Source organism: Peromyscus maniculatus, chromosome 8 (assembly GCF_049852395.1).
Source record: "Peromyscus maniculatus bairdii isolate BWxNUB_F1_BW_parent chromosome 8, HU_Pman_BW_mat_3.1, whole genome shotgun sequence".
In the NCBI taxonomy this organism is placed as follows: Eukaryota; Metazoa; Chordata; class Mammalia; order Rodentia; family Cricetidae; genus Peromyscus; species Peromyscus maniculatus.
This window is the reverse complement of record NC_134859.1, coordinates 107423294-107444552: the sequence shown is the minus strand read 5'-3', so window position 1 is coordinate 107444552 and position 21259 is coordinate 107423294. Positions and strand designations below refer to the sequence as shown.

General features: G+C 53.3%; 1 protein-coding gene across 8 annotated transcripts; it reads right to left on the bottom strand.

Moving 5' to 3' along the window:
- Window positions 1–2184: 2184 nt before the first annotated feature.
- Window positions 2185–21256, bottom strand: Endov (endonuclease V). Of its 8 annotated transcripts, XR_013042003.1 has the most exons (10): window positions 21124–21256; window positions 20643–20814; window positions 13665–13799; window positions 13457–13496; window positions 12739–12851; window positions 10770–10838; window positions 10358–10486; window positions 7409–7482; window positions 5166–5439; window positions 2185–3031 (listed from the first exon to the last, which is right to left on the bottom strand). XR_013042003.1 is itself a non-coding variant. In XM_006987713.4 (9 exons), exons 1-9 carry the CDS (start codon window positions 21177–21179, stop codon window positions 5247–5249), a joined length of 981 nt encoding a protein of 326 aa, XP_006987775.2. In that variant the 5' UTR covers window positions 21180–21256; the 3' UTR covers window positions 2185–5246. The 8 variants fall into 8 exon arrangements, 7 of the variants coding, with proteins under 7 accessions (XP_006987775.2, XP_015861739.1, XP_015861743.1 ...); XM_006987713.4 differs by having other exon boundaries at window positions 2185–5439; XM_016006253.2 differs by lacking the exon at window positions 21124–21256 and adding an exon at window positions 17112–17196 and having other exon boundaries at window positions 2185–5439; window positions 20643–20780.
- Window positions 21257–21259: the final 3 nt, after the last annotated feature.

The window sequence follows — 21259 nt, the reverse complement described above, 5'->3', positions numbered from 1 at the left end:
GGAGTCTGGACCCCTGCACTTCACCTTCCCATTTCCCAGGAGCCCTGGGACCCGGCACAGCGGGGCCTGCTCTGTGTGGGGAATGGGGAAGAGAGATCTACTCCATCACCTGTGACACCCACCTGACAACTCCTTGGGCCATTTATCCACATGTCAGTGGTGCCTCTCTCCTGCGCCTCTGCTTTTAATTAATAATTAGGTAAGACTCCTTGCTGGACCTGGTCAGCATGGTGCAGCAGGGTTGCTGGGCTGGGCTGCTGTTGGGGTGGGTGGGCCAGGTAGGCGACCCTTTGCTCCTCACCTCCGATACCAGACCTTCAGCTGACTGGTAGGTGAGGGGTGTGTTCAGCTTGGCACTGTCTCTGGAGGGGAAGGTGGTCCAGGCTGACATCCTGCTGACTCGGAGACACCAAACCCACCACCTCACTATTAAAGAAGGAGGGGCTGAGAGGCAGTGACTTGACCAGACACACTCAGCGTGCAAGAACAGAGACCTTGGACTGGAGCCCTGTACAGATGTACTCACAAAGTTACAGCCCCAGACAAAGCCCGTCCAGGCCTCTCCGGAGGAGGCGGTAGGACAATACTCCTGGGGGCGTGTAGCAGCCACTGGGGTCTAAGGAGCAGGTGAGCTCCCAACAGCCAGGAGACAGCAGGTGGCTCTAGTGAGGTGCTCAGGAGGGTCAAGATCCCCAGCCTGACCTGCCTGGTTCTCTCTCCCCAGGGTTGACACATGAGCAGGAAATGAGGATGGTTAGGGTCTTGGGTGACCCAGAGGCCAGGCTAGGTCACCTCCTCCTGGAAGCCTCTTCTCCCAGTGGCTGGACAGGAGAGGGGATGCTGGTAAGGGGCCCAGAAGCTGCAGATGAATATGGAAATCTATTTGGATCTGACTTGAATTATTAAGAGGTTCAAGAATATTCTTAGCTCTAGAGAGCTGTGGTCTGCTGAGATGGACATCACCGCGGCCCTATTTTTAAGGTTCTGTGGGAAGGAGCTGAGACGCCACTGCACTTAGGCCCCCTGCCCTCAAGCACCGGTGTCTGGCCACCCCAGGCCAGGCTGCCCACATTCTGTGCTCCATCTACTCTGCTCCTCCACTTTGCACCCCGGCCCTTGCACCCTACTCCCCAGTCCCCTCTAGTAGTTCAGCCTGGCAAACTCTGGCTGGAGTGGGGGTTGGGGGTTAGGGTCCCACACATCACCACTGATGTGGCAGGGCATCATGGCACTGGCCCATGTCCCAAGCATGCAGTGGCCCTGCACTACCCCCAAGCCTGGCTGCTACCCTGTGCACTAAACTCTAGCATCTTCGAGGCACAGACCCACACCAAACCTCAAGCCTGTCTCGGGCTCTGAGAACTGCATGCTGTCCTGAGCCCACACTTCTCCTTCCCAAGGCCATGGTCGAGCTAGACCCATTGCTAGCAGCATCTGGAGGGGCCATGGCTAGTAGTCTGGGGACAGGCGGGGAAAGTGCAGAGGTGGTGGCAGCCTCTCCTCAATTCTGGGACTCGTGGGTCCTCAGCATGCTCCCACTGCTGCCAGTCCAGGAGGTCATTCCAGGAGGTCACCAAAGAAACCAGTCCAGGCTGACCATGGCTGGCCAAGGTAACAGACGGGTTGCCAAAGGCAGGACTCTTTTTTTTTTTTTTTTTTTTGGTTTTTCGAGACAGGGTTTCTCTGTGTAGCTTTGCGCCTTTCCTGGAGCTCACTTGGTAGCCCAGGCTGGCCTCGAACTCACAGAGATCCACCTGGCTCTGCCTCCCGAGTGCTGGGATTAAAGGCGTGCGCCACCACCGCCCGGCGGCAGGACTCTTTTTTGTTTTCGAGACAGGGTTTCTCTGTGTAGTTTTGGTGCCTGTCCTGGGTCTCGCTCTGTAGACCAGGCTGGCCTCGAACTCACAGAGATTCACCTGGCTCTGCCTCCCGAGTGCTGGGATTAAAGGCGTGCACCACCACTGCCCAGCTGGCAGGACTCTTAAGTGAGGCTATTTCTAGTGATCTCAGGGTACAAAAAGAAAATAGCAATGAATTAGATTCCAGACAAACTCCTTGAGACACATGCTCCCATCACTAAAATCCAGAACTTGAAACTCAACTACAAATAGCCCAGTTACACTTACTTACACACACACACACACACACACACACACACACACCCCAATACAGGCAAGAGACAAATGATGTAAATAGACATTTATCCTGAACTACAGAAGTGGCCAGAAAGTGGAGAAAAGGTGCTAAAGTCATTCATCACTAAGAGAAGGCAAGTAAGCTCCCATCAGGTCCCTTCCAGTTCACTGGGTGGCCAGACTCTGAAGACACACAGGAACAAGGCTGAAAGTGGAGCTATGTCCTTGGGGTGGTGACGGCTGTAGAAGGGGACTGCTCCTGTAGGAGACGGCTTGGGGGTGGGTTCGTAGAAGTTAAGCATAGGGAGGGTCACCAGAGGACCCGCACTGCCCCTCCTCGGCATGTGCCCACAAGGACTGAGCAGTTCCCAGGGAGCCCAGCACACAGGACTCCTAGACAGGCACAGGCAGCCACCTGGGGGCTGGTGACTGGACAAGCCGAATGGACAACTGCATGCACAGGGTAGTGTTCAGTCACCAACAGGACTGCAGTGATGACACACGGCACCCCACAAAGGAGCCTGGACACAGGCACCCCCCGCCCCCCAAAGTGGGATGGCTGGGCTGACGGGTTCTTGTGGGGAACTGGAGGCTAACAGCATAAGGCTCCCATCTGAACGGTGAGAAGGCTTTGAGGCATACAAGGTCCTGGCTGTACAAGATGATGAATCTTCCTTTTGTCTGTGACAAAGCCTTGGCCTGTGCTGTCAGGCTGGTGAGCCGCTGGTCTCAAGCTTCCCAGTAGCTGGGCCCACACATACCACTGTGCAAAACTGGACTGCGAATATCCCAAAAGGCTGATGAGCTGTACTTTAACGACTGAGAGGGTTTTCTCTCAGAAAAAATCACATCCAAGCTGTCTACAAGCCCGCCTTCAGGCTCTGGCCTGCACCTTCCTGTGTGGGAAACGGGTGGACTCCTTGCAGCTTCTGGCTGCACTGGCATCCTGGCGAGCCACCTCCCTGGGGACACAGCCACCTCGACCATGACTTGCTGAGAAGAGGGTCTGAGTGTTGGAAGGTAGCAAGCTGAGTGGTGTCAGTGTGACGGGTATGACCTGTGTGTGTCCTGGGGAAGGTCTCGTGTTGGAGTGGAACAGGTGAAACAGAGAGGTGGCCAGGCTGGGTCCCCAGCCACTCTGGTGGCTCACAGGAGCGGGCGGAACTGCCCGTTAAGTGAGGTGGGATGGGGGACTCTGTAAGCTGTTTTTCCCTCATCTGTAAGGCTGGCCTTAACGACTGATGGTCTTGGCCTCTGGAGCCCATTTCTCTAAACTAACAGCTTTTCCTCACTCAAGGATGCTGTGTGCCGGGGCCGTGTGAAGACAACCCCCCCCCACCCCACCCCCCGCCGCCCCCGCGGCACCTTCCAGCAGCATGGGTGGCTGGACAGGCCTTGTTCCCCACTTGAACATCTGAGCTCTGCATGAGGATTCTGGTCATTGCAGTTCAGCCTCAAGCTTTTGCTTCCAATCCCCCCAATCCCCCCACAACTGTCTTGACAGGGCTCGAGGAGGGAGAATCTGGAAGAAGTTAGGAAGACAGATGGTGGGGGCAGCTGCAGGCTCTCCAGCTCTTGGCTTCCACAGGAGTGTCAGGGAATGTGTGTGTGTGCATGTGTGTGCGCACGTGCGTATGTGTAGAATGTCGGTGAGTGATAGGGGCTGTACCTCTGGGGACCTGATAGTCTGCGGCACTCTGTTAAACCCAGGGTACTAGCCCGGGACTCTGACTCAGCAAGTAGGTGGAGTGAGGCCAAAGCTGGGGTGGGGGATTCCTGGTCAAGCATACACTTCCCTTCCCACACACCCCCATGGGAGGTGAGGGATGTGGGCACCACAGGGATTCCCTTCCCGTTCTGACCCCATGGGTGTCCCTGGGGCTCTTACATCGGGTGTGTGGTGGGGAGGTTGCCTCCCTCTGCCTCATACCTCATTTCCTGGGAACTTACTGGGTGACAGGACCACATGTACATTTGTCCTAATGTCCCAAACTGAAATCCCAGGGAGTGGGGACCCGCTGCCAGTTCCGTCAGAGACTGCAGCAGCAGACCCACCCCCAGGGGTCTTGACAGTCACTACAGACTGGCTTAGGAGGGAGACTCGGCAGCCCAGCTGGATCTAAATGGGACTGGATATCATCACAGGAGAGCCGTCCCTGGTGTCCCTCCCTCATCACTAACCCTCGGTCCGTCCTGATCCCCCCACGGGTGTCCACAGGATTTGGCAGCTAGCTTCACCCACCACCTGTTGCCTCTCCTCCAGGGAGTGTGGGGATTAGGGTACAGGCAGGGGACATGTTACAGGTAGGTCACCTCTGTGTCCCACCTCAGCTGCCACTCTGATGAATCTAGAGGATGTGTGTATGTATGGGAGGACAGGGTGCTGGAGCCATGCTGCTGGTGGCCACCTCTGTGGCTGCCTCAGCAACCACTTTAAGCCACCCAGAGAAGCCACTGGCCTAGAGCAGACCTGCTCTCTTGGTGGGATGGAATTTTGACGCTCCCTCTGGTGAGAAGGCGGCAGGAAGAGAAGTGAGGAGCCCAGCCTGGGCCTTTCTCACCATGGGCCTCAACCGGTTCCCATCTGGCACCCTCTGTGGAGCTGACTCCCCACCGCCCACTCTGGAGCCTGCTCCAGGCGGAGGCTTTCCCACTGCAGGTCCCTCAAGCGCAGCAGTAGGTAGGCTTAAGGACAGGCACCTTGGGGACCGCAGCCTGGCAGCCTGTGGCCAGGATGGTGATGGAACAGTGACCCCTGAGGATAGAGGGGCAAAGCCAGAAGCAGATCTGTGTTCCAAGGGGGAAGGGCCGAGCTGCAGGTGCTGGCGCAGGCTGCCAACCTCAGGGCCTCTGGGCGCCTGCAGCTCTTGTGTGCTGGGTGCTTGTGTGTGTTTCCTGGTCTTATGGCTACCCAGCCTCCTCAATCGCTGGGGCATGGTGACGACACTGAGCAGCCAGCGACTGAGGAGGCTGGGTAGCCATTAGCGCTGGGGTTTTGGTCACCGTTGCCTCTGGGGCCTGGCGCTCTACCTGTGGCTGTGGGTGAGGTTCCCATAGTTCCTAGAGATCATCTTCTCAGGGTGGTGACTGTACCCAGGTTGGAGGAGGAGGTTAGAGGTCTGAGTCTTCATGATGCTCAGTTCTCTCCAACTGTTGGTCCTTCTGCTGCTCCTGGAAGCCTGGCTGGGGGTCTTTCAGGTCTGTGCTGGAGTCTCTGCCATAGTCCTCGGGGGGCCTGCCTTGATCTGCAGGTGCTCCTGGGCCATCTTTGGGGCATACTTTTGGCCTCTGCTCCTTCTGGCTCCTGGTAATGACACCCAGAAAGAGGTAACTTAGAAATCCAGGTCTGTCAGAAGTCCCCTTGCTCCCCAGGGGTCTCTGGAAGGCCTGCTGAAGGGTCCAGTCTAGAGGGATAGGCAGACATTCGTCAACTGAACAGGTCCACTCTGCCCTCAGGCTGACCAAGCACAACTTCGAAGCTGGGGGTAGGGTCCAGCTGCCCATCCCTCAGTTCTCAAATAGCTTAATGGGCTCAGGAACAGCCACCAGCTGCCGGGGGTGAGCACCCGAGACAGGACGGTTGTCGTCACCTGCGTAGTGAGGAGCACTAGGGGCAGGGACCAAAATTGAAGCTGTCAGGTGCACTACGTTCTATTGCTGATGTCCTGTGCCTCAGTTTCCCCACCCATGAAATGGGATCACAGTACCTGTTTCTTGACAAGGCTTCTCTGAGGCCTGTTCTAGTAACACCAGTTTGTGTAAAGATTCATGACAGCCCTGTGTCCCCAGAGGAGACTGCCAGCTAACAACAGTCTCACTGTACCTCAAAGCTCGAAGGACAAGAACTCCTGTGATGAGACAGCCATGTGAGGGGAGGTGGTAAAGAACTGCTGTGGGATGTTCCGTATGTCCTGTGGGAGCCCGTTCTTGGGTTCCTCGTGGCTTTACCCAGCAGGTCCGCATAGAGGATGATTAGGACCACGGGCCTGAGTGCAGGTGTCTGAGATGGTCTGCACTTGGCTGTGCTGGGGGATGGGCTGTATGGCAAATGTGTTGCTCTGATTGGTCAATAAATAAAACCTGATTGGCCATGGCGAGGCAGGAAGTATAGGCGGGACTAACAGAGAGGAGAAATAAAAGAACAGGAAGGCAGAAGGAGTCACTGCCTGGAGCCGCCGCCAGGACAAGGAAGATGTAAAGTACCGGTAAGCCACGAGCCACGTGGCAAGGTATAGATTTATAGAAATGGATTAATTTAAAACATAAGACCAGTTAGCAAGAAGCCTGCCATGGCCATACAGGTTGTAAACAAAATAAGTCTCTGTGTTTACTTGGTTGGGTCTGAGTGACTGTGGGACTGGCGGGTGAGAGAGATTTGCCCTGACTGTAGGCAAGGCAGGAAAACTCAAGCTACAAAGAACAGAACCATGTCTGACTCTAAAGACCATAAGCTTGGGCTGGAGAGATGGCTCACTGGTTAAGGGCACTGGCTGCTCTTCCAGAGGTCCTGAGTTCAATTCCCAGCAACCACATGGTGGCTCACAGCCATCTGTAATGAGATCTGGCGCCCTCTTCTGGCCTGCAGGCATACATGCAGACAGAATACTGTATACATGATAAATAAATTTAAAAAAAAAAAAGACCATAAGCTTTCTGGGGAGACCTGGCCTGGATCCCTGAATAGATGAAGTGGACCAGAAAAGGCTAAGCAGCTGTCCTGAACAGTTTTACATCAACTTGACACGGACTAGAGTAATCCAAAAGGTGGGAGCCTCAACTGAGAAAACGCTCCCATAAGATCCGGCTGTAGGACATTTTCTTAATTAGTGATTGATGGGGGACAGCCCAGCTCACTTGGGCTGGTGGTACTGGGTTCTGTAGGAAAGCAGGCTGAGCAAGCCATGAGAAGCCAGTAAGCGGCTCCCCATCAGCTGAAGGTTTCTGCCCTGTGAGCGCCTGCCCTCACTTCCTCCAATGATGAACAGTGATATAGAAGTGTGAGCCAAATAAACCCTTTCCTCTCCAAGTTGCTTTTGGCATGGTGTTTCCTCACGGTAATAGAAACCCTAACTAAGACAGGAGGTGGGCCTGGGCCAGCTGAGCCATAGGAGTGGGTTTCTTGAAGGTTCCCACTGGTTTTGAAGTCTATTCTCCTCCAAGGGACCTCTTCCTATGTCCCCTGCCAGGCCCGGTCTCACACTGAGACTAAAACCCTGCATCACGGACAGGCTGGGTTCACACACAGCCATTGAGGACATCCTTCCCACACTCACCTCTCCTGCCTTTGTGCAGGAGACCCAGGGTGTCCTAGAGTCCTTCGGATGTAGTCTCGGGAGCGGATGTCAGCCTGAAAGACACACACAGCTGTGGCCCGGCCCTAGGCATGTGTCCCTGCCCCTAGCCATTGGGAAGCACTTCATGCCCTTCCAGAGACAGCCCACGCATGCCCATCACATCCTTTGGGGACATCAGCCCCACCAGTGTGTAGCTGATAGAAATACATCAGCTCAGTGGCCAGTGAAACCTCTGTCCAGAGCTCCTGATTCTCCATGCTGCTTAGCCCTCTTCTCTGATCACAGCCCAGGTGTCTGTCTTCTCTGTCCCTCTGATGAGTGTCAGCTGTGACACCTGCCTGTGGTGAGATACTGTGCACCCTAATAAACTTGCCTGAGGATCAGAGGACAGAGCCAGCCACTAGATTAGACACAGGTCAGGCAGTGGTGGCACACACCTTCAATCCCAGCACTAGAGATCTCATGCCTTTGCTTGGGAAGCACACACGCCTTTAATCTCAGGAAGTAATGTGGCAGGGCAGAGAAAGGTATACAAGGCATGAGGAAACAGGAACTCATTCTCTTTAGGCTGAGGATTTCATAGAGGTAAGAACTAGTGGCTGGCTGTTCTGCTTCTCTGATCTTTCAGCTTTCACCTTAATATATGGATCTGCATTTTTATTAAAAGACCATCTAAGAATTGAACAACATCTGCCATCTCCAGAAAGTCTGACAAGTTGCCCTAATAAAAAAGGGCTTGTGAGCCACAGGTACGGACATAAGAGTGGGACTCAGACCTGATTATACTTCCCACCACCTGTAAGGGTCTGGCCTCAGGAATCCCCTGGTCCCAGCTCAGATGGGTTTAGCTTAGCTTTGGGACCACATGACCCACAGGCAGCAACAGCTAATCCTGCAGACAAACAACTCTTCCACTAAGGAAAGCAGCTGTGGGCGGTGGGATGTCTTGATGGGCAGAACCTGGACCCAGTACAGCAGAGTCTGGTATGGACCAGAGCAGAGGGAAGGAAGACCCTAGAGACAGGCACTGACCCCTTCTTGGAGAACTTGGGGAGGTGGAAATGCTGGGAAGGTGCTCTGCTGAGAGGCCAGTGGAAAGAAGAGAAGCCAAGAGCTCCAGCCAGTCCTTCTGGACAGGCCAAGTCTTATTCCCTTCCTCCCTGCCAGGCTTGACTTCTAGGGTAGGCAGCCATGTGCTTGCTCTGTGTGTGCCCAGGGCTGGGCAGGCTCTCCTGTGCTAGGCATGCTCTGGCTTCCAGTATTCAGGGTGCTTTGCAGGGACCCCTTACCTGCTAGAACAGAAACCACTGTAAGTCTGGGAAAAATCACGGCCCACAGAGCTGAGGCCTGCATAGCCGGTCTGGGACTGTGGAACATAGGGCTGCATGTCCTAAGGGAGAGTGTCAGTGGCTTCTCTCATTAGACCAACAAGAAGGAAGGGGAAAGGCCGCCTGGGGCTAGGGACATGACTAGGGACAGGTTTGAGAGACCATAGCACCTGTAACCAACACCCTAGATGAGGGAGGGCTCTCCCAGGGGGTGCCAACAGCCCACTTGTTCTTGGAGGCCACCTCTGGGCAGCCTTTCCAGTGGGGCTGAGCACCACAGGAAGCACAGCATGCTGCTGCCATCTGGAGGCCATCCTGTGCATCTGCAGCTCTGCTGCTCCCCTTAGGACAGAGCCAGAGTCGGACTGCAGCCACTCCAATGCATGGCCTCCTTCACACCTCCCAAAGACCTCACAGCCTCCTGAATGTGCAGAGCTGTGGCCTGAAAAACTGTCTCACAGGTGACACAGACAGCAGCCGCTCGAAGTCCCTTGCTGGTAAGGCCTAAAGCCTGAGGCTTCCTGCCTCCCCCACTCTGGCTGAGCTGCTTGAATAGATCAAATTCCTCCCGACCCGGGGCTTTTGTTAGTGCCTTTCCAGAGCCCAGACTGTCCTCCTAACCTCCCCTAAAAAGTGGCTTTTCTAGCCGGGCGGTGGTGGTGCACACCTTTAATCCCAGAACTCAGGAGGCAGAGCCAGGTAGATTTTCCAGGATAGCCAGGGCTACACAGGGATACCCTATCTTGAAAAGCAAACAAGCTGGGCAGTAGTGGCACACACTCGGGAGGCAGAACTCTGTGAGTGCAAGGCCAGCCTGGTCTACAGAGTGAGATCCAGGACAGACTCCAAAACTAGACCGGGAAACCCTGTCTCAAAAAAAAAAAAAACAACAAACCAACAACAACAACAAAACCCAGAAAGAAAGAAAGGGAAGGGAAGGGGAAGAAGGGGAAGGGGAAGAAGGGGAAGAAAGGGAAAGAAAGGGAAAGAAAGGAAAGGAAAGGAAAAGAAAGAAAAAGAAAAGGAAAGAACTTTTGCTGGGACCTCAACCTAGTGGCCACTGCTGGACAGGCACCAGCATGTGACAGGCGACACAGAAAGGTGACCTGTTGGTTGGGATCTCAACTGCATGCTGCTTTCCTACAGGTTCAGATGACTGGCTTGTCAGTGTGCTGAGTCTCTGGGGCCCCGAAGAGCAGCATGGGTGACAGGTACCTGGCAGAGCCACGCCCTGGGGCCATCCTAACTGGCGTCCTTGGCACCAGCACAACCTCCTCCATGTGGCCGTGGAAGGACGCTGTGAGAGCCGCTGGCAGGGCTGCTCCCACTGGTCCTGCCCAGAGTGCTGGTTTGGAAGACAAGGTGCTCTGTCCGCACGGCTGGGGCAGGGGCATGAGGCGTGCGTGGCACGGCAGAAGCAGCACAGTGGTGAGACGTCCCCAGGGAAACGACCTCTGCTCTACACTCTCGCCTTCAGTGCCCAGTGAGCTCCACCAGGCTCTCTAGGGCAGGGCCTGGGGACCTGTCCTCAGATCCCTGCAGACACCCACCCCCAGGTGACTGGGTGGCAGTGTCAATCCCCCATTCCCAGCCCCCATACCTGGCGTATAGGCTCTGGGATCCGGAACCTACAGCAGTGGTGGGTCAGGCGCACAGCGACCTCCAGGCTTACTCTGTGGCCCACAGAGACATAGAGGGGGTTGGTGCTGTGCTCATGGCTCTTCAGGGCCTGTGGGTGAAGGGAGGTCAAGCGTGGCTGAAGTATGTTCCTGTGAAGTGGGACCAGTCTCAGGGCTAAGGCTCTGAGGATGTCCTGGGTGGCAGGAAGAACTTCACAGGGTGCAGGCATCTCCAGGTGCACATGGGAAGTGTGGCCAGAGGAGGACGCGACACAGCATAGGCTGGTTGGTGGCAGGGTATGAAGAGGACAAGTCCATGTGTGCAGGAGCTGTCTTGTGGCATGGTCTAGTGGACCCCGAGTCTGGACAGGGCACAGCCTTTGGGCCACTCACCATTCCCAGGACCGTCCCAGAGTTGCCCATCAGAGGAAACGTGTCTCCCCCAGCCTGAAGGAGCATGATCTGGAAAACGGGAAAAAAAAAAAAAAAAACAACTATAAAAATCTCCTTTTAAAAATGTGTAGAGCAAGCATGTTAGTGCACACCTTTAATCTCAGCACCGGAAAGGCAGAAGGGCAGATCTCTGAGTCTGAGGCCAGACTCAGCTACCTAGTGAGACCTTATCTCAAAAACAAATGAATAGCCAGGTGGTGGTGGCACAAGCTTTTAATCCCAGCACTGGGGGGCCAGGGAGGCAGAGGCAGGCAGATCTCTGTGAGTTCAAGGCCACCCTGGTCCACAAAGCAAGTTTCAGTACAGTCAGGGCCACACAGAGAAACCTTGTCTTGAAAAACCAAAAACAACCAAACAACCAACCAAATACCAAACAAAAGTGCAGGTAGGCTCCAGTATGTCATCCCATCATTCACCTTCTTTGAAAAGGAGTCTCACCAAAGAGCCCCCTTTCTCGGCCTCTCTGGTGCTGGGATAACAAGCAGGGGCCACCAGGCCCAGCACTTTTCACATGGTAATGGGAATCACGCTCAAGGCTTTGTGTTCCTGAGCCAACCCCCAACCCACTGCGCCTTCTGAAATGGCTGAAGGCAAGCATCATTCTTGAAAAGATTATTTTCTAGACTGATGCATATGTGTGTATGTCTGGTGGGGGGTGTGCATGTGAGTACAAGTTCCCATAGAGACCAGAGGCATCAATCAGGCTGCCTGGAGCTGGAGTGACATGCGCTTGTCAGCTAAGCAACACAGGTGCTGGGAACCCAACCTGGGTCCTCTGCAAGAGCAGTACATTTTGTTTTGTTTTTTCGAGACAAGGTTTCTCTGTGCAACAGCTCTGGCTGGCCTTGAACTCACAGAGTTATGCTTCTGCCTCCTGGGTATTGGGATTAAATGCGTGTGTCACCACTGCCCGGCCTGAGCTGTACATATTTTTAACTGTTGAGCCATCTCTCCAGGCCAGCAAACTTCATTTTAGAAATCTAAGCAGTGAGAAGAGGGCCTCCTCCTGTTTAGGAGCAGCAGGGCTCCACCTCAGAGGCGGCACTGAGCATGCTGCCAACTGTGCTGAGGTCATGACACGAGGCTCCATCTACCCTGGTAACTGGGGCTTAGAGAAGGGGTTGTGGTTTGCCAAGGCCCCCACAGGCAGGTGGAGGGCACACAGGTGCCGCTGGGCACAGCAGTGCACGTCCAGGCCAAAGCTACCACCTCCTGGATGCTTCTGTCCAGCTAGGGATCCGGCACAAGTCAACTCACAGCCCTCCTCTTTTGGGTGGGGAAGGGTCAGCAGATCCAGTGATCAGGTTGCCGTGAGTAAGACCTGGCTTCCCCCACTGCACCAGCGCAACAGCGTTGTGAAGTCACTCTCTACACAGGCTCCTGAGAGCTAGGAAAGAGACGGCGGGGTCTCTGCTCTTGGAACCCACCCAGTGGGATAAACGTGGTGTCACATGGCTTCCTCTGGATGAGGAGGGCACATCCATCCACACTGCAGTTCTGGGATGGAAAATGGGCCAGAGTCAGGCACCGCTGTGAGCTGAGACTGCAGGCTAGTGTGAACACCCTGGGAGGGGGAGGAGGAGGGGGCCAGGGGGAGGTGGGGACCGGGAAGCCTGTCCCCATGGACTGGAGAGCATGGCCCAGCATGAGCGCCGCAATGGCAGAGGCAGAGAGGGTTGGCAAACACGGTGGGACGTGCCCGGCCAGCTTCCGAGGGCAGGCGGAGAGCCACTGCTAGATGAACTGCCCAGAGGCACACAGAAGGAAGTGCCCAGGGAAAGTCCGGGATGTAAGGACTGTGCTAGCAGGCCAGGGTAGATCTGAGGCGCCCCCAAGAGGTGGCCAGCCCCATCCCAGGGCTAACAGGTGCACAGGGCTTGAGTCACAGGGAGTCCAAGACCCTCCTCACCTTCTCCTTGTGCAGGGAATTGTTCTCCAGCCCGTCCACCTGCAGGAGCTTCTTAGCTACCCCAACGCAGGGCAGATCTGTAAGGACACCAAGGTGGCAGGCCACCCCAAAGCCTGCAAGGGAGCAAGGGGAGTAAGCTGAGTGGCAGGGATGGGAGAGGGACCCAACCAGAATCTCTTCTTATTCATAGACACAGACTCGAGTGGGAGCGAAGCTGACTGGACTATGAACAAGGCCCTCTGTCCTGAGCTCACGGGTGTTAAGGGTGGGGTGTAGGAAGCTCCCTCCTCCGACCGGATGGGTAGACTGTGGCACCTCCTCAGAACCTTTCACCCTCTTCCATCTGCTGCTGGCCTCAGGCTTCTGCACCCGTCCCCCGTGGTCTGGGCCTTGTCGGGTGGCCTGAACTGCTGCCCGGATTAGCACGTGTCTGTCCTTTGGCTCTGGGCCCATGGTTTCTAGCCAGACCCCTATCATTCCTGCTGGCTAGGAAGGCAATACCCCCCTCATGCCCCACTTGGGAGTGCCATTGTCCCCTTCTTCAGGCCACAGGGACCTGGCAAGGACAGGGACAAAGGCTGACTGGTAGCTCAGGGCCAGTGTAGGGCACTGTGGAAGGCAAGTGGGTGGGCAGGAAGAGGGGAGACAGTAGGGCTCTTCTGGGTGCAAAGCATTTACTCTCCCACAGCACCCGCTCCGACCCTGTTAGGAGGATTACCTCGTTGGTGAAGCACCCCGTTTCCATCCACAAGAAGGACCTACAGAGCCACAGGGGAGTCAGTCAGCTGGGCTGTTCCTGGGACAGCAAGAAGGGGAGATGGTTCCAGATGGCTCTCATTCCCTCCTCCTATGGGTGGCAGTGGCCTGAGGGACCCCTCCACCCAAGCGCAAGCAGGGGAGTTCTCCTGACCTTAGGAGGCACCTACCTGGGGCATGAAGCCTGGCTCCTTCTCCTGAAGCCGCTGTACCAACTCCACCAGGAAGGGTACCTCTCGGAAGGCCAGGAAGCCTGACACGTAGGGGGCCTTCAGGTGAACCATGTGGCTGTCCTCATACACCACCTGATGGCAAGGCCCACAGGCACAGGTTAGACATTGGCTGCAATCACGTTCCACTTCATTCCTCTGCCTCCCACCCATGGCTCTCATGTCAGCCTCGGCCAGGATGAGACCAGCTTTGAAAGACAGGACAAAATGATTTGCCTGCAACTGGGTGGTAGGGAGTCAACTGAAATTTCATTTTACAGGTACTTGTTGGGACCAGGTATGGATGAGGAGCCCCCGAGACCTGGTATATACAGGAATACCCTTAGGGTCTAGTGTGTGTGAGGAACAACATCACCCCTGAATTTCATCTCTTTCAGGAGCTTGGCTGAGGTGATGGCCAGCCTTAGGCCTACCTGTCCTTCATACTCCTGGCTCATTCCTTGTCAGTGTGAGCTGACCACCTGCATGGATGCTGGAGGCTTAGAGTAGAAGCCCCAGGGAGGGTGTGCTGTGAACCCGGGCCATACTGTATGCACCTCAGAAGGGCCATGGGGGAAAGGCCAGGCAGGTAGGACAGGAATGCCTTCAGAGGCAGGTAAGCTGCAAAAACAGAGCCCCAGAGAGTGGGGGAACTCAGGAAGACAAACTCCGAGGCTGAACCTAATATGTCATGGTATGGCACTCAGGACAGTAGGCCTTGTGCATTCTGGGAGGAAGCAGGGGACCAGGTGGCCTTCAAGAGGAACTGGGGACACCCCAGAGAGCTTTGTAAAGGGTAGCTATTCTGGTTATGACCTTGAAGCACCATCCCTAGAGATATAGCAGGTAACTGCTCTACCTGCCTATGACCTTGAAGAGGTGTGGCCTCTAGAACTGAGATGCACATACGTGGTGCTCTCTCTCTCTGCCTTGTGGTTTTGGATGCTGAGACGGACCAGGCGGAAAAACTGTGGACCACAGCTCAGCTTTCCAGGACCATATGTTAAATCTCCTCTGCTGTAGTGAGTCAGGGTTTCTCTGTGTAGTTTTGGTTTCTGTCCTAGATCTTGCTCTGTAGACCAGGCTGGCCTCGAACAGAGATCCGCCTGGCTCTGCCTCCCGAGTGCTGGGATTAAAGGTGTGCATCACCACTGCCTGGCTGTAGTGAGTTTTTAATCCCCTAATAAATTCCTTATTCTTTAAGCAGACTCCACGGATTTCTCGCCATAAGCTACCTCTCTTAGGTCTTCTGTAGCAAAAAGACTAGTTTCCAAACTAAAAGCACCCAATCAGCACCAGAAGGTGGCCAGCTAAAACCCAACTGAGCACTAAGAGGCTAGGGCTCTGCACACAGCACACAGTGGCAAACTGCAGACTCCTCACTGCAGGCTTCACTGAATAGCTGGCTCACTGGCCTGCTCTGCAGACCCACTCCTGCTGTGTCCATGTTCTCCAGAACCCTCCCCTGCCCAGGCCCTTACGAGCTTCCAGATCACAATAGCCATGGACTCCTGAGGCTGGATCTGTACCTAAGTGCACCCTGAAGAACAGGCCACTGGGTGCTGGGGCTTGGATTCCTAATATTTTCACCAATGACTCAGGAAGAAACTTCTCAAGGCTGTCATGACTCCAAGTGGGGTGTTCACTGAGAATCCGACTCGACAGCAACAGATTCTCCACTACAGAAAAGCACATCTGGTCAAAATGCAATGCTGCAGATCCCCAGTCCCGAGTGATAGACACATCTGCAGCACACTCCTGCACCTGAGGCTCTGGGACCACTGTGGAAGAGGGGCTGGGAAGACTGCAGGAGCCAGAGGAACAAGGAGTCTGCTGTGAGACTGTCTCCTAGAAACGCCAAAAGCTGCAGTCATGAATTCTCACCATCATGGCTGCCTAAGTGACCTGACCACGGACAACACCAACAGACACTAACATGGACAGGGGAAAGCTCAGGAGGCCTCAGGCCTACACAAGGAACTACAGGCAGCTGAGGGATGCTGAGAGCAGGAGACAGTCTTCCCCAGGGAAGAGCACACCCATTGGTTAAACAAATGGTCAACCCTGAAATTATATACATACAGGTAACATTATACAGAGAGCAGGTGTATGGGAGAGCCGGGAGGGAGAGAGGGGAAGAGGAAGTTTTGTAATAATATTGTAATATCAAAAACAATTAAGAAAAATGCCAATGGTGACTTAAGCTGCACTTAGATAAATGTGTGTGGACATGAGATTGATCCATGGACCTAACTGCACTGGGGTGAACTATAATTGCTGGACTGTGTTTAGTTCCACGTTCAAGGTGCCAAATGCATCCTGCTGACAGCATCAGTAGGGGCCCCCAGCAAATGGGGCAGCGTGAGTTAGCACGGTTTTCAGAAGAGAGCAAACAGTAGACGGAGCCAGAAGCAGAAGGCGGGGAAGACTCCTTCCTTCTATGCTGGGCTGTATGGATGATGAGTAAATGTCAGAGAAGTCTCTTCTTCCTGTGGAAAAGGACATACTGGCTACTGTTGGCCAGCTATGGGCAGAGCTATCCTATAAGGCTGCCATCTGTCAAGGATGCTGAGGGAGGAATTCCTGTGTAAAGGTAAACCATAAATTCTCCAACCAAGATTTGCTTATGTGAAACCTACTGTGGGAGATGGTTTTCCCTAGAAAATGAGCTGTGGCTCCGGAACTGTGTTTAGCAGCTTTACTATGATACACTTTATATTTTTAAAGTGTGTGAGTTTTTTTTTTTTTTTTGGTGTTTCCACTATCATTATAATCTAATTTTAAATATTTTATAATTTTTATTGTATGAGTGTTTTGTCTGCATGTCTGTAAACATACCATGTGTGGTGCCCATGAAGGCCAGAAGAGGGCCATGGAGTCCCCTAGAACTGGAGTTACAGTTGTGAGATGCCATGTGGGTGCCGAGCACTGAACCCAAGTCCTGTAATAGCAAGTGCTCTTGACTGCTGAGCAATCCCTCTGGGCCCCATAGTCTAATTTTAGAACATTTCCTCCACCCCACAAATTAGCGTGGTCCTAAGTAGCAATTACACCCTATCTAAACCATGCTCAGCTTTAGTGTGATGATCAACTTTGGTTAGATTTAGAATTTCTTAAGAGGGACTAGAGAGATAGCTTAATGGTTAAGAGCACTGGCTGCTCTTCTAAAGGTCCTGGGTTCAATTCTCAGCATCTACATGGAGGCTCACAACCACAACATTCTCTAACTCCAACCCCAGGAAATCAAACACCCTCTTCTGGCTTCTATGTACATCAGGCCTTGCCTGCAGCCTGTGAGACCAGCAGGCCTCCATGGACATCAGGCATGTACACAGTGCACAGACATACCCACAGACAAAATACCCATACACATAAAATAATAATACAAAAATCACGCCAGAGACACACCTCGGGGTATGTCTGTGAGAACATTTTCAGAGAGGTTCAACTCATGAAGAAAGATCCACACCATTCCACGGACTGGAGTCTAGAACTGAATATAGGAGATCAAGCACTAAGCACCAACATTCCATTTTTTTCTTCTTGGTCTACTGTGAACAAGCAGCCTCATGTGCCTGCCACCATGCCTTCCCCGCCACAGTGAACTGAACCCTGGAACCATGAGCAAAATAAATCCTTAAGTGGCTTTTGTCACGTGTAAGTAACTCATATGCCTAGGTAACCACGGATCTCCATCCTTTAGGAGCCTGCCTATGCAATCTACATCACTAAACACACTTCCAGATGAGCCACAGTCAAGCAACTGGGAACCAGTGGGCCACAGTCTTCCAAAGCGCTTTCCTGACTGAAGACTACAAGAAGCAAACGCTAACTGAATGTTGACACAGGCGCTCTGCTCACTGCTAGGGTTACAATGCAACTCTGGCGTACCATGGCCCTCAACGGCCCTCGGGGAGGGGAAAAAGACGGAACCCTGCCTGGTGGGTTCCACGTGGCTGAGACATGTGACAGTATGTACACTAAACAGGGCTGAATGCCACAAGTCAGGGTGTTTAAGTCTGCAGAGGAGGAGTGTTGTAGAATATTAGTTTAAGATGTGTTACAATTGTTTGTGCTGTGGAGCATTTGTTTTAATGTAAAGATGTGTTGCATTATTTATGTTGTTTAATGCTGTGAAGCTGTTACTTTGCCTGCCTAAAACACCTGATGGTCTAATAAAGAGCTGAGTGGTCAAGAGCAAGGCAGGAGAAAGGATAGGGGGGGATGGCAGGCAGAGAGAATAAATAGGAGAAATCTGGGAGGAAAAGAGGGAGAGGAGGCGACACAAGGGGCCAGCCACCCATCTACACAACCAGCAACAGAGTAAGAAAGAAAGATATACCGAAGTGAGAAAAGGAAAAAGCCCAGAGGCAAAAGGCAGATAGGATCATTTTTTTTTTTAATTTATTTATTTAGCCAGGCAGTAGTGGCGCACGCCTTTAATCCCAGCACTCAGGAGGCAGAGCCAGGCGGATCTCTTTGAGTTCGAGGTCAGCCTGGGCTACAGAGCGAGATCCAGGACAGACACCAAAACTACACAGAGAAACCCTGTCTCAAAAAACCAAAAAAGAAAAAAAAATGTATTATGTATAGAGTTCTGCCTGCATGTATGCCTGTAGGCCAAAAGAGGGTACCAGATCTCATTACAGATGGTTGTGAGCAGCCAGTGCCTTTAACTGCTGAGCCATCTCTCCAGCTCTTAGATAGGATAATTTAAAGTTAGGAAAAGCTGGCAAGAAACAAGCCAAGCTAAGGCCAGGCATTTATAATTAATAATAAATCTCCATGTGATTTATTTGGGAGCTGAGTGCTGGGCCACCCAAGAGTCAAGGAGCAAAAACAACCAACTACAGGGAAGAGCTGGAAGATGGCATTCTGTGCCAGCTGCTTCCCACACAACTTTAAGAGTTGGCATTAATACCATCACCTTTCTGTAGCTATGATAAAAAACTCAGCCTGAAGCAACTTGGGGAGAAAAGGGTTTATTTCAACTTACACTTTCAAGTCACAGTCCATCACTGAGGGAAGTCAGAGTGGGAACTCAAGCATGAACTGAAGCAAAATCATGGAGAAATGCTGCTTACTGGCTCATTCAGCTAGCTCTTATACAGTCCAGGTCCACCTGCCTAGGGACAGTGCTGCCCACAGTGGGCTGGACCCTCTCACCTCAATAATCAATCAAGACAATCTCTCATAGACATGGCCACAGGTCAATCTGATCGAAGCAATTCTTCTGTTGAAGCTCTCTCTTTGCAGGTGACACTACATTGTGTCAGGTTGACAATAAAAACTAACCAGGACAATCTTTCTCACTAGTCAGAGAGAAAAAGAGGCCCAAGGGGTAGGGTGGAGAGTGGTAGACCCAGGGTATCCACAGGAGCTACCTGTGCTGGTGTCTCTGCTGTCACCCCTACACTATCTTAGCAACTAACCAGGGACCCACGGGACACGAGCCCCAGTTCTTCCCACCACACACCTAGCTCCAAGCACAGCAGGCGCTCTGCATAGGTGTTGAGCTGGAACTTAAAGGGGCCACCTGAGAAGACACAAAGCTAGAGTCAGGAAGGATCTGCTGCCTTTGGAGGAGTGGTGATGGGAAATGCTGAGTCTGGGGTGCAGCCAAGGCTTCCCAAGACGCTGACTGTAGATGAACCACAGGCTGACTGCTCAACTCATGCACATTATCTATGCAGTGAGGACCTGAGTGTCTTACACATTCCAGGGCAAGTCATGGCTCCTGGCATCAGAATTTACACTCTGGGAGGGAGCCAGGCTAAGCTCATTTCAGTATGACAGAGGAGAGGTTCAGGGTTGCTACGGTCTTTAAATTTTAACCTACGAGGTGACTGGATTAAGTGGGAGCGTTGGGAGGACACAGGGAGAAGGGCCTATCTGAATCCGGAAGTCTTACCAGAACCTCCGTCTTGCTCTACTGCCTGACGTGAACTTCCAGCTCTCACAACTGTGAGGAATCTCGTTTGTGTGCTGCCTAGCCTGATGCATCTTGTCTATCAGAGTGAAAAAGGATGCTGAGAAGCAACTTTGGTCTTGTGGGATGAAGGCTAATAGAGTTCATATTTGCTAGTGGGACTTCGAGGCCCTGTTCCCTGCTTGGTGTGACACTATTGGTTCACCTTAACCCACTGTTCTCAGTCATTCCTGAACACTATTCTTCAGAGCTTCAAATCCCTCCAACAGGGGTCTGATGGCCTTTCTTTGTAGGCACGCCTTCTCTCCTAGAGTGGTGCTCACCTGGCTGGACGCAACTTCCTGAAGAGCCCAGTTTAGACAGTACTTACTCTAGTGAACCTTCTTCATCCTAGGAAGGCTGAGACTTCCTGTTTGGGCAACCTGTGGTATGTGCTGTGGGCCACTGAGGTGAGCAACCCAAGACAACCTGACTTAGAACTGTCTGTTGATCCTTCAATAAACAGTTTTAATTTAGTATTTGTGTAGATATGTGTGGACTTGTGGGAGTTTATATACACCAGATGCATGCTGGTGCCCACAGGGACCAGAAGTCAGTCCAGATCTTCTGGAGCTGGAGTTAAATGCAGTTGGGGACAGCCTCATGTGGGAGCTGGAACTGAACCTGGACCCTCTGCAAGAACAGTATTCCCAACCAACCCTCTGTCCATTGATTCTTCAAAGTTACAGTATTTCCTTAGCCTTTTGCCTTTTAAAAATGCACTCAAATCTATATATTAAATTCTACAAATGAAGTGGAAGTGTATCAATCCCTTAACATGTTAGAGATCCTGGGTCAGCTTTAGCATCAAAAAAAAAAAAAAAAAAATCTAGAAACATAGGGTGCGGTGGTGGAGAAGAGCAGAAAAACTTTACAAAATTGTACCCAGGCTCTGACCCCTGATTGCTAGTCCCCCTGGGTGCCTAGCCTACGAGTGAACAGCATCCGGCTCAGGGTCTCACCCAGGTTACCTTGAGCTCTGGGTAGCTCAGCACTACCAGGGAAGCGCAGGCCCGATCACTATCCCCATTTACGAAGGACACGTCCACGCCCCCGACCCTCTGCAGGCCCGAGAAGGTGGGGTCCCGCTGCCAGGCCTCCGTGTCCCGGTCCACCATGCGCGCCTTCAGCCGGGCTTGTTCCCTAACAGGACACGAACATCAAAACAGGGTTCTCGGGATGGCCGACCGTCGGGGCGCCGTCCCTCCCGTCCAACCCTCTCTCCCTGCTGCCCATCAGGGGAGAATGAGGAAGGAAAGCGCTCGGTGATCGGATGTGTACCGGAAACGAGGGCCGCGCCCACCAGGGCAGGCTGCAACTTCCGGCGGCCCCAGGCCAGGCCTGCGGTGCAGCGCCGGTGTTCCCTTCACAGCTGCCATAGAGGCTGTGAGGTGGGAAGGTCATTGGAGAGGGCCAGCCCCCTTGACTACTGCAGGGCCCCGACCCCATTACCGTTTCCAGAGCAACAGGGTTTCCTCCGACGGCCATTGCGCGGCCTTGTGGGCCATGGTTAGGGCCCGACGCCTCTCGGAACGTCACTTCCGGTGCGCCGCGCTGTTAGCCTTCGTCGCCCGGTTCCTCGCGTCAG

Excerpts from the sequence above, each read along its gene's own strand:
- Endov (XM_006987713.4), bottom strand. The coding sequence starts at position 21,179 with ATGGCCCACAAGGCCGCGCAATGGCCGTCGGAGGAAACCCTGTTGCTC. Across the intron at positions 12,852-13,456 it reads CGGGGTGCTTCACCAACGAG|GCTTTGGGGTGGCCTGCCAC; the intron begins GTAATCCTCCTA and ends GCTCCCTTGCAG. Across the intron at positions 10,487-10,769 it reads CTGGGACGGTCCTGGGAATG|GCCCTGAAGAGCCATGAGCA; the intron begins GTGAGTGGCCCA and ends CTTCACCCACAG.